The 13,329-nt window shown below is 36.9% G+C and overlaps 1 protein-coding gene across 1 annotated transcript; it reads left to right on the top strand.

Annotated features, from left to right (window-relative positions):
- The first annotated feature begins 3,784 nt into the window (after positions 1 to 3,784).
- Positions 3,785 to 11,492, top strand: LOC125681710 (plancitoxin-1-like). Its single transcript, XM_048921901.2, has 7 exons — positions 3,785 to 3,976; positions 6,015 to 6,147; positions 7,107 to 7,268; positions 8,759 to 8,920; positions 9,070 to 9,167; positions 9,565 to 9,687; positions 9,901 to 11,492. Exons 1-7 carry the CDS (start codon positions 3,785 to 3,787, stop codon positions 10,000 to 10,002), a joined length of 972 nt encoding a protein of 323 aa, XP_048777858.2. The 3' UTR covers positions 10,003 to 11,492.
- Positions 11,493 to 13,329: the final 1,837 nt, after the last annotated feature.

The raw sequence follows: 13,329 nt of genomic DNA, 5'->3' as shown, positions 1-13,329 counted from the left end.
CATCATGTGTTGTGTTTTTCATGGAACATATCCGTTTTTACTCTGTTCTGTTCTACCGGTGCTTGTGGACAGGTCTTACACCCCAGCCCAACCTGTATTTTTAGCGATCATAAGGTTGATATATGATGATATGACATTCATAAAACGGTTTCTCTGTGACATTTGTTTATTTCATTAAAATAACAATAGGCCAGTGGGCCTCATTGCTCACCTGGTTGCCTTGGCTGTGTTCTTGTTCATCTGTTGTGATTCTTAACAGATTTTTTTTTCAATGTTTATTCCCGCGAAAAAAATTGACCCCAAGGGGTAATGGCATAACGTAGCTGCAGAACTGTAACTCTCTGAGAAAATATTGGGAAAATGTTCAGATCTGTCCTAATATTTTCTCTGAGAGCTACAGGTCTGCAGCTAGATGTAACCGAACTTGAATTCACACAACATCTGGTTATCTCAATACCAGTATGACTAACATGACCTTGAATTCTCACGACATAGGACTATCTCAATACCAGTATGATTAACATGACATTGAATTCACACATCTGACTATCTCAATACCAGTATGATTAACATGACATTGAATTCTCACGACATAGGACTATCTCAATACCAGTATGACTAACATGACCTTGAATTCACACATCTGACTATCTCAATACCAGTATGATTAACATGACCCTGCTGTTTTTGGAGATTTTCTTCCTTGTATATGCATCCACCCCAGGGCTAATAACTTTATTTTTTTAAAAACGTGAATTGAATCACACAACTTTGGAACGTTTGAATTTTGATATGATTAAATGTGGCCCCGCTTCTCTTTTCTCTTTTTTTTTTTAAAATTGTTTTGATTGATATCCTATATATTCAACTATATAATAAATTTAATTTCCTATTGTGGTCCCACTCTACCCCTACAGGACCCCTGATTTGAACAATATTGAATCTTGTTTGCATATTGATACCGGTATGAGATGAAGAATTTTAAAGATGTTTCCGAGTATAATTTTTATGTAAAACTTTGAGCCCCTATTATGGCTCCAACCTCCCCGTGGGTCAAGACTTGAACAAACTTAGTCTGCAATACCTAGGGACACTTGCGTATTGATACCACTAATCATGATCCTGCTGTTCTTGAGAAGATTTTTTCCTATATATTCCTATGTAAAACTTTGATCCTCTATTGTGACCCCACTCTACTTCCGGGTCCACACAACTTAGATAAATTTGAATCTGCGTTATGGAGATGCTTGCATATTAATATGACTAAGCATAGTCCTGTTCTTGAGAGGAAGATGTTTCTTATATATCTACATGTAAAATTAAACTTTGATCATCTATTGTGGACCCACCCTACCCCCGAGGGCCATGATTTGAATAAACTTTAATCTACACTATGTCAGGAAGGAATTATTCCATCTTATTTTTGCCTCTCCTTGATTATCCCCCCTTTAAAGGGAGCATGATACTTGAATAAACTTGAATCTTCTTTACACAAGGATGATTTTTGGCAAGTTTGATTGAAATTGACTCAGTGGTTCTGGAGTAGATGAAAATGTGAAAAAGTTTACAGTCAGACAGACGGACGGCGGAAACATGGGATCAGAAAATTCACCTGAGCTGAAAGCTCTCTCAGCTTAAGGTAAATAAAAAAAACTACCTCATAAGATGAATATTTTGTGAAAAATATACGCTTTTAAATACATTTTCTTATCAATTCAATAGCAACAAATGGTACGTTAAAATGGTAAATTACCGCAACATGAATACCTTTCGAATTTCGGGGGAAAATAATTTTTTTTTTTTTTTGCTTCGGTTTTATAATCTAGAACTGGGAGGCACTCTTTCCTTACCTGTTTGTGATGATTATGTAATATGTTTGCAATAAGGCCAGTTTGCCCCAGATGGTTATGTATAATGTGTATTTTGATTGGCCTCCCAGTTTTTCATCACTACACTCTTATTACGTCATTTTCCAATAAATGGGAATTAACTGTTGTTTGATCAAGAATCTAGCCATCGAAGACAGCATGCTTAATATGATAAGTATTTCGAGAAGTTTTACCTAGAATATCTTTTTATAAGAGGAAGCTGTCGTTATTTCCTCATGAGTTCCTGAAATATAAGATCATTACCCTCGACTTCAAATTATATAATAATAATTATGATTACATGAAATACATTCATTCTTTCATCACGAAGCACCGACTTTTTATTTTGAGAGAAATGTTGAATACTCAATTATGACATCACACGATAACCCCTGTCGACTTCCCCATCACAATCTTATATAGAGGAGTCCGATCCCCTGGAATACAATTAATTTATCTATATATCCTTACTCGTGCCGCGTCACCTCTTCACGCTAATTATACTTACGCCAAGGAAACACCAGCACACCTATATTTAATGCTTGCAATAAGTGCATTTTATTCACAACTCACGAAATAACAGTAGGTGTGAGATATATTTTACTGGACGTCACTGGCCTCCATCATGGTTAGGTATGTCCATCTTTATTTTGAGCTGAGGGGTGAGTGTGCGGTACTTGAGGGTAGTGAGGCATTCACTGGACTGGGGGTGCGGTACTTGAGGGTAGTGAGGCATTCACTGGACTGGGGGTGCGGTACTTGAGGGTAGTGAGGCATTCACTGGACTGGGGGTGCGGTACTTGAGGGTAGTGAGGCATTCACTGGACTGGGGGTGCGGTACTTGAGGGTAGTGAGGCATTCACTGGACTGGGGGTGCGGTACTTGAAGGTAGTGAGGCATTCACTGGACTGGGGGTGCGGTACTTGAGGGTAGTGAGGCATTCATTGGACTGGGGTGGTACTTGAGGGTAGTGGGGCATTCACTTGACTGGGGGGTGGTACTTGAGGGTAGTGGGGCATTCACTGGACTGGGGGTGCGGTACTTGAGGATGGTGAGACATTCACTGGACTGGGGGTGGTACTTGAGGATAGTGAGACATTCACTGGACTGGGGGTGCGGTACTTGAGGGTAGTGAGGCATTCACTGGACTGGTATTTTACAGTACTGTTTAGAAGTACTATTAACAGAAGTACTAAATAGCAAAGTACTATTTAGAAAACGCTTAAATAAAATATTTCTATGCATCTATATGACAAGATAATTTTTCTTATTTTTGTGCAAAAACTTCGTTAATTAGTTCATTTTTGAAAACCTGTTCTAATGAAATCTGAACGAAAATCGAGATCATAATCTATTCCGATTCCCCCCCCCCCCCCCCCCCCCCCCCCCCCCCCCCCCCCCCATAATTCGAATGATGTAACAATATGTAGGATAATACAAACTAATTATGATCTATTGAAACATTTATACGAGATATTATATAAAACTTCTATGATGGTTCTCACTGTGAACAGGATGTCGATATAAAGCAACCTCAAACCCACCCGCCACCCCTATTAATCAAATCCGGCCACCCCCACCAATCAAACCCGGCCATCCGCCACCCGCATCAAATTAAAAGAAATTGTAATTATTCAAGTCATGTCTGTTTTTAAGGAAATGTTTCGCAAAGCCACGAATTCTCGAAATTTATCCTATTTTCTCGTCCATTTCAGTATGGGTTTAACTATTCTTCCTTTCACGGTCATTTTACTGACCAGGGAGGTGGACGTTTGCTTTTGTCTGAGTTGTTTGTCACCATTGGCAAGACCTGTAGATTGGTAAGAATTAACGCATGATGATACTAGTATCTGAGGTCGAGTAATGATTATTAATAAGGAAAGCATGCATAAATTCACATATACACAAATAAAGACATGTATTCCATCCTGATAAGGTTTATGATGTACAAAGTACCCAGATCTACCCACAGCATGTCAATCAAAACAACAGGGGAGGAGTTCTACTATTTAGACTCGGACCGACCTGTCTTTTCCTTTAACAATGTCAGCATACAGAAAGAACCTGGAAACCCATTGTTCAAAACTCTTCAACAGATTTATGGCGGAGTGAGTACTCTCTCTCTCTCTCTCTCTCTCTCTCTCTCTCTCTCTCTCTCTCTCTCTCTCTCTCTCTCTCTCTCTCTCATTGAGAGAAGTACATGTATTTATCGTATATAACATTGTATACCCCACTGTTTATTTTAGGTCTATACAATGTTTTAGTACTTCGAAGGTAGTTTTAACTCATCGTATTGACCGAGAAAATGACACTATTTTTTCATCATAATTAATACATCGAAAATCACTACAAGAACTTACCACACGATAACTGGTTGGCCATCTTTGTTTACATCTAGAGTGCAAGACTTAGTCAAAAGTGATGAAGATGCGATTTCATTGGACGATACTAACACAATTTGAAAATTCCCAAATGGGGAGGTGGTGTTTAAAAAAGTCAAAGACACGTGGGATGAACATAAACTTGTATTTTTTCTAGTCTGTTGGATTTCAGTCGAACAAAGATCTCAACATTATTCAGTCATAAAATAACTGTTTTCTTGCTTATATGTGTATGTGAATTGGTCGGATCCTAAGTCATATTACATTAAATATAATAGAAAATATTCAACACTGTGTAATCCGACACGCCATCTAAACCGACATTGATTTTATTTCCCACAGCACCGCTGATTCGACAGGTTTCCCTGTACGACATTATATACGACATTGTATATCTGTTTTTCTTCTTTGCAACGTTATTGTATGTGACATCGTTTTTCTGTATTCGTTGTAAATGATATTCTATATCGTATTCATTTATATATCTGAGGTCAATACGATGCTCTAGCTGAGTGCGGAGAACGAGATGAATACTAGTATAATCTTTACTCATTACACCCCCACTTTTAAATCTACACAAAATAACTACCATAAAGCCGTAAGACAGGCGAGCTTGTTGGAGCAACCGGCATTTATTATGTAAGGCCATACAAATGCACATTTTTACATACAATGCTATATATTTTTTTTATAAACGACACTAACTTGTACAGTATTGTGAAACGAAAACATGAAGTACTGCTTTGTTTTAAGTGTCTAAATTTTTAAACCCCCATCACTGACGTTAAAAACTGCCCAGGAAAAACCATAGATGGTTAACTATGGAAACCTGTGTCCGTGCAAGTGTAAATAACATCTCTGGGGCAATGCCGGACGAGCATTTAAGCAGAACTGTAGTAATAAACATTGAAAAATGATAGTAATATCTATTTTAATAAAAGCTCGAGCGCCTCGTGTGAATTATTGGCTTAGAATGACCAAACACGAGACTATTACTCGAATTCACTACAATTCTATTGGCCTTCCTATGACCCCGCCTACTTTTTGGCGCGTTGATACGTTTCTATCATACAATATTTTCTCGCTATTCTACGAAACGCGGGAAAAATCTATACTTCAAGGGTAGCTAAAGTATGGTATTTGTCGCGAGAAAATATCAATTTTTATTTTATATACCCCGGTATTATATGATTGAATAATTCAAAACATCGACACTGGCTACAAGAGCGGATACCTGGTCAGCCATCTATGTATCCAGCTAGACAGGCACAACATATAGTCAAAAACATCGAAATCGGCTACTTAAACATGTACAACTTACCAAAGTATATCTGATCAGTCATCTTAGATCGGGCTCGATGTTACTATAATTCAAAAATCGTTACTTCCGTTTGTGATGGAAGTCATACATTCCCCGTTCCCTTTAAAAAAAAAAAAAAAAAAAAAAAAGGAGCCGAAAGTGAGTACAGACGGGAGTTTTGAAATTTCCATTTTATTTTGTTGGAGAAATCTAGTATTATTACATTCACATTGACGGTATGAGCACGTGGATATCTTGTATAACATTCTATTTGCCCGAGGTTGTTCAATCTCAGCCAATCGGAAAGCAAGGAATTATTAGATCATATGATAATGACAATGATAACTGTACTGCAACATTGTACAGATACATGTATATGTGTCCACAAGTAGATGGCGATTTTCGTTTACAGACATTTGCAAGTATGGAACTAATACTGATGTAAACTCGGATTGATTTTTCCAGAAATCACGGGAGTATTCCATGTACAATGATCATCCACCTACCCTGGAAACTCTACCATCACGTGACCGTAAAATTTTGCGGTTGGAAAACCACACGATGTCATCCCAATTGACAAACTATGCTCATATGAAAGGTTTTACTTTTACAAAAATATTTAGCACTATTGAAAAAAAAAAATAGTACACATTGAATACAAAAAACTGTTAATCTCATAAATCCTTTAAAAATAAAAATTTAGAGTAGTGCAAAAACGGATCCCTGGACACACCAGAGGTGGGATCAGGTGCCTATGGAGGAGTACACATCACTTTTTGACCTGTCACACCCGCCGTGAGCCCTATATATCTTAAATTGTTATGAAACACGTCAGACAGCATTCGACTTAACGACAGGCTGTAATTGCAAATCATTTCCTTTATAATGACCATAGAATTTGCTAAATGCTGGCTTCGTAACCTTAACTTATTTGTCAGTCGCCTCCCTCGATTTAGAAATTGATCATACGCAGAACATGCTCTCGTGTATCGAATCAGTTGAGACATAACATCGTCACCATATACAGGTGATAATGAAATATTGCTACGTGAATATAGTGTTTTGGGTCAGAACTACCTGAAATGCCAGCAAATTAAGTCAATTGTACAGTATCAGAATTCAAAGATTTAACAATTAAGTGAATGCATTTACAAATATGTAAAGAAAAATATATCAATGAAAATTACTAACTTATCATATTATCGATCTCATTAGGCTGAAAGTCACAATATTCCATTTTCTTGTTAACCATCCGTGAAGCGAAGTGGTGGAACTCTTGTCTCGTGATTAAAAGATCGTGATCTGTGGCCAGTGGCAGATCTAAACTTTACTGGGAAGGGTGGGGGGGGGGGGATGAGGCCCGAAGGGCCGGCATGGTAGGGGCTTACCACCTACGATTTAGGGGGGGGGGGGGGGTATCGAGAAAATGTTAAAAAGATCGATTCAAAATGGTGTGTTTAATGCATTTTAGATTAAAATTCTCGTTTCTTTATTTATTTATTTTACTTTACCTTAATTATAACCTTTCATTTTGTACATTGAGGTGTCACATTTCAGGTGCTTATGCCTTTGATGACGACACTGGATTTTGGTTAATTTCGAGCGTTCCCGAATTCCCAGCTCCCCGGAAACAAGGTTACAGATATGAATTGAAACAGATAGTCAAAGGACAGTCAATCTTGTGTGTCACGGTACCCAGAAAGAATTTACCGGAAATGGGTAATTCTTGGCTGTAATGTTTATGGATATGGATTTTTTTTTGGGGGGGGGGGTTGTTTTTGGTCTCGTATGTTCGTCTCGCAAGAATGAAATTGAATTTGAATTAGCAAATGTTAAACATAGGATATCGACTGGATATCGGGAAATATGCCCACGCGTGGTAAAGCAGACTGAGCCTGCGAGGTTCACTTCTGCGAAACGACAGAAGACGGACAAATTCAGTCAACAGCCTTTTTAAGCGCTGGTCGCGCATGCGCCAGCGATTATTTAAATATTATATTTCAATATGCACTTCTACATTTATTTTTTTGTAAATATACGCGAGATCACAATATTCGAGTTATGTAGGCAAATTTGACACCACAATAAAGTGTGCGGGCATTTATAGCTCAGTAAAATTCCGGGTACTTTCTTTAAAATCACAGACACTCGACGTTTGAAATATCTATAATAAAAACAAATTGTCTTCCTGTAAACAGAATGGAGGACAAAGTTTTTAATAATAGATATTTATAGTGTCTGTGTTTAAAATATATAATAAATCTGTCCACACCGCTACATATGACTTCAACGAATCGTTATCCGCCGCCAATAAATGATTGATTGAATCACAGGCAATTGCATCGCTTGGGGGTCGAATTTACTATATAAAGAGTACTCTTTATTAAATATAGATCTATATTTATGGTATCACAGAGTTCGGGCCCAAAACGGGCTTAGCCCCTGTGCATTAGACTACATGGCAAGGTGCACTGTATTTTTGGAGGTAGGAGACCGCAAGATTGGGATGATAATCCACGTAAGTTTACAATCTTAATCCAAAGGTGTGACTTACGAGATCTTTGTTAACAGATGGTCTATTTTTTTTTCCAAATCATAACGCTCTCTCAGTCGCGTGCTTTAAAGTTCATAATCCGTTCATTCAATGTGAACGGATTGTGTCTCGCGCTGAAATTTGTTGGTTCATAGAAGAAAATTCGATTTGTAATATAAAGTCACAACCGAAAGAACCGTGATTCTCACTTCAATATGCCGAGCGTTTGCCGAAGTAGACGTAATTATAATCACTAGCTATGTTTACGTCTTAGGTTTGACACGGCTTGGACACGAGCGGGGGCTGGAACTTACGACCTCCCAGTTACGAAGCGAACACTCTACCACTGAGCTACCGCGACCGTTACATAAATGACGAGTGCTTGACCTTAATTAATCATTAGCTACAAATCATTAAACATTAGAAATAAACATACCACAGCGTGAGGTCCAGTACTGTTTCGTAATAATTACAAAGTTTAACAACTACATGTAGGCAGTGTTGGTAAGATTCTTTTATATCGATGTAGTTTCATATGCAAATTATTTTCATTTTGGTTTAAATATTTTTCTTTAAACCATTCAAATAACGACAAACTCAGGAAATTATAGCACTGTATTTGTGTGTTAACTACTCAACATGAACAAATATTTAGTCCAAGTTACCTTCGTTTCAGAAAGAGTGTTCAATCTCACCAAGCCTAAGTTTTATGATGGTAATGGACCCACGATGAAGACTTCAGATCAACACAACACCACATCTCCTATCGACATTCCTTTCATATCTAAAGGAGGACAAAAATTTCGACTATTTGCCAAATCTGCCTCCTTTGGAAAGGGTAGAATTAAATTGTAAAATATCTTGATTTTGTTATAAGTATTCATTCAAAACATTTATCGATCAAAATGATGGCATATGATTTACGCTATTTATAGATCTGTATGATTTATGCTATTTATAGATCTCTACGATTTACGTTATTTATAGATCTGTACGATTCTCTGGTGGCTGTTAATCTGCGAGACGATCTGTTTGTAGAAACTTGGTATCCTAATCTCCCATCCAACTGTTCTACTACATACAAGGCAAGAGACAATCTCTTTAATCATAAATCACGTTCACTATTTCTGTTCACATTCCATGTTCACAATCTCTAATCATAAATCACGTTCACTATTTCTGTTCACATTCCATGTTCACAATCTCTAATCATAAATCACGTTCACAATTTCTGTTCACATTCCATGTTCACAATCTCTAATCATAAATCACGTTCACTATTTCTGTTCACATTCCATGTTCACAATCTCTAATCATAAATCACGTTCACTATTTCTGTTGACAAACCCAGTTCGCCATCTCTGTTCATGAAAACTTTACACAATCTCTATTCACATTCCATGTTCAAAATCTTTGCTCACAGTCTTTGTTCACAAACCCTGCAAAGGATCTCGCTGTACTCCCACTTTACATCTATTTCAGGTTCAGAATGTGAAGACAGTGGGGTTTGATAATGGATACAGTTTTCCGGCTACCATAGATCATGCTAAGTGGGCGGTAACCGAGAGGAGTCCCTGGATTTGTATAGGCGATATCAACAGGGCCGTGAGTAGATGTTAATATTTCTGCAATATTCAGAGCTTAAAGTCACGTGATACCGTTCTGTTCAAACCAATACACGCACACAATCGACACTGATAAAATATAGTATACACTCTAAAATTGCATCTTCTCTTTAAATTCTGATCTTGGATATATACTGTATAGGTATACAATACATACAGGTGTTCAAATGTTTGTTTTCTTTTCAAATTTTAGGTATCTCAGTTTAAAAAAGGTGGAGGAGCAATGTGTTTATTTAGTGGGAGTGTATCCAATCAGTTTAGAAAACTCGTCAAAGACTACCATAAATGTGACTGAAGAGAAGGATTTTCTCCAAGATACATTACAACGTGGCCAGAGGAAGGAAAACCAAGCACCAGTCACGTGATAATCCTTCATCTAGTATACTGTGACTTTTGAGAACTTTGTAGTTTGAAGTCAACTTGTTTGAAGATCATACAAAATTTTAGATACTATCAGAACCTGTTCTTTTCATGTTAAACATTTCACTAGTATCTGAAAATCAATACCATAACTGCATCAATCAATGAAAAAGTCGTTGACAATCGCATTGCAGATGGGAGGGAGATGAAATCCATCAATCTTTAGGTCAAAGTTCAAGAAATATCAATGATGTTTGGCTATGGTGCCTACTGAATGGAGCACTGTAGCGGGGTGATGTCCCGCTTGACGATGTCCTTGTGTTTTCTTTTCAATTTGCATTTGGCTTTCTAACAGAAACAAACATTTCTAGTGTCTGGAGTCCCTTTCTCCCTCCTCCTTCGTATCCTACTTAGATGTCAGACATATTGAAAATACTGGAGTGGTTGGTACAGAGTTACAGAAGGAAATCTCCTTAATTCGAGATATTCATAGCAACTTCAAGATTTCAATTTCCGCGAACACGTCAATTGGAACATCGTTTGACTTTTTTTGTCAAATCGAGAGAAAAAAAACCCACTTGGATATAGGTCTCAGAATATACACCAGATGTGACTACGCGGGACAAATGGGACTGAAACAAAAAGCTAATTGCTCTCATTTTGAACAATTCTTTTTTGTAGTAAATATCTTAATGAGGTGTGTTTTTATATAAGATAGCTACTTCAATTTTACACATGGTATAATATGTAAACAACAGATGACGACTTTCGAAAACTGCGCTGTTTAGATTTTACTACAAGAGAAGTGAGTGTCAAATTAATATGAAGACTTACTTCGTAATCCTCTTCGTCCCTGACACGGGGCCTCCACAACAGTTCGCCATGTATTTCTGTTGTTTAGCCTTGCCCAAGGACATCTGGATATATCTCAACTCTGGTATAAGGTTCGTCTCCCTGTTGTTGTTGGATGCCCTCTTCTTCGTTTGTCCTGAAGGCTCCATGCACTTCATGGCGTGGTTCACGATGTTACTTTCTGATCTTGTATGTTCAATCCAACGCCATATGGATCATTGATTGGTTCTTCGCCATAGGTCTGAGTTTGAAATTTTTTTCAGGCTACCTTAAGCTGAGGATTTGGCAGAGACACTTGGTTGGTTGGTCGTATATTGTATGAAGTTAGCTCCTGGGCTTTTGAGCACAACTGCGCAGGATGCTACAACTAAGTATTTACTGGTTTAATACGTGTCCCATTAGTGGGAAAATATGACATATCTATTACTGAACCCTATCCAGTTGAAAAAAATTGTGTCAATTGAAATTTTAAAAGGGTTTTGCAGGGACTATATTTTGTGGCGGAAGGATTGATTAATCAAAAAGTTCTTAATCCCCGTGATATTACAGTTTCTGTTTCATCCAATATATCTTCTATTTTTATACTCCTTTACGTGTATTTCAGTTTTATAATTTATGATACAAGTAGTTGGGACTTGGAACTAGTTCAAATGTTGTGATTTATTAATTTGGTTGATATATTTTTCCAAACATCGATTTTTAAAAAGAGTTTAAATTAATTTACTCGAAATTTTGTATAAAAATTCAGTATTTTTGCCATTCATTAAAAAAACTGGTCTCTAAGGGACCGGTCAATATTCATTGGGGAGTTGGGACCGGTGCATTCCATAATCCTCTAAAAATACAAAAACAGTTGCTGTCCTTTATCAGATGTGTAATTAAAAAGTGTGTGTCCTATCTAATAAATAAATATATATACATATATGTATGATTAAACACCATTTTTACTTTATTTTAAAAATCTCTGGAGTTCTTTATAATTGTCTCTCAAGTTATATCAGCTGAGGGATTCAAGCTCCTGAGTCGACCGGTCACGCCCTCCGTGAGTCCTACATCTTGATCAGGTAAACGAAGTTATCCGTAGTCAAAATCAATGTGCCAAAAACGACCTAACACTCGGTATGAAACAATTCAGGCAGCATTTGACCCAATGATAGGTTGTAATGGCAAACTATCTAATTATTAGTCCCCTACCGACGAAGTCGAAGGGAATTTTAGGTTTCCGCTCCGTCCGTCAGTCCAGTTTTCCGCACTTTTTTCTCTGCTCTTGCAGATATTTATTTGATATTTGGTACGTTGCCTTGCCATAACAAGTTACAGATGAAGTTCGAGTTTCGTCTCGGTCTGTTGATTTTTCACATATTAGTTATGGCCTTTGGACTTAGAAAAATAGCATGAATTATCAGTTTTCCAGACTTTTTTCTTGTTGTTGTGCTTGTAGATATTCATTTCATATTTGGTACATTGCTTTGTCATAACAAGTTACAGATCAAGTTTGAATTTGGTCCCGGTTCGTTGATTTTTCACTTAGTTGTGGCCCTTGGCTCAGTTCGAAAAATAGCATGAATTATCAGTTTTCCGGACTTTTTTGGTTGTGCTTGCAGATGTTCATTTGATATTTAGTACATTACTTTGCCATAACAAGTTACAGATCAAGTTCGAATTCCGTCTTGGACCATTGATTTTTCATTATGTTATGGCCCTTGGACTTAGAAAAATAGCATGAATTGTTAGTTTACATCCAAGTTTCTTATCTCTGTAGATTAGAGTACCACACTCATTAAAACTTATAGCATAGTAATACAACAATATAGCTAAATTATTCATGATCACCTACATGTCACAGTTTATTGACTTGGTTAAAGATCTAAACCTATAATTATTAATTTGTCTTTTTTCCTGGTCTAGTCTCTACTCGAATAGTAGTTGTTTCCAACCATTCCTATCCTCGTTTCCCAATTTTTTCTTTTACCATAACCTACATAATGAACTTTGAATATTGTTGTGGTACAGTAATTTTTGCAACCGGTAGGGGACTATGTATTCCCATGCAATACTCTCAGAATGCTTGTTAAAGATGTGTTTAGGCTTTACTTAAATTCTGGTCTGTATCTTTCAAGTCCTGATCAACATGATATACCATTTTTATTTTTTATGATTTTTGCAATTTTATTCACAGCTGAATAATTCTTTTGTGATTTTTAATTACGAACATGATTCAATATATTAAAAATTTTGAAAGGTCCAGTATTTTATTGCAAATTGTCTCTAGTATATTCAACTTGGACATGAAATAAAGCATATGCACACAATTCAGTATTATTGTTTCAGTATTCAGGATTATTGTTTGTAAGATAAATGAATTAAAAGTTTGAAATACTTTATAATATTTTTGTTCATTGACACATTA

This window comes from Ostrea edulis, chromosome 2 (assembly GCF_947568905.1).
Source record: "Ostrea edulis chromosome 2, xbOstEdul1.1, whole genome shotgun sequence".
NCBI classification, from domain to species: Eukaryota; Metazoa; Mollusca; class Bivalvia; order Ostreida; family Ostreidae; genus Ostrea; species Ostrea edulis.
Note: the sequence above shows the minus strand (reverse complement) of the source record. Positions and strands in the feature narration are given on the sequence as shown.

Coding starts and splice junctions, on each gene's coding strand:
- LOC125681710 (XM_048921901.2), top strand. CDS start 3,785: ATGTATTCCATCCTGATAAGGTTTATGATGTACAAAGTACCCAGATCT. Junction 3,977..6,014: donor TTCAACAGATTTATGGCGGA/GTGAGTACTCTC, acceptor TGATTTTTCCAG/AAATCACGGGAGTATTCCAT. Junction 8,921..9,069: donor ATCTGCCTCCTTTGGAAAGG/GTAGAATTAAAT, acceptor CGTTATTTATAG/ATCTGTACGATTCTCTGGTG.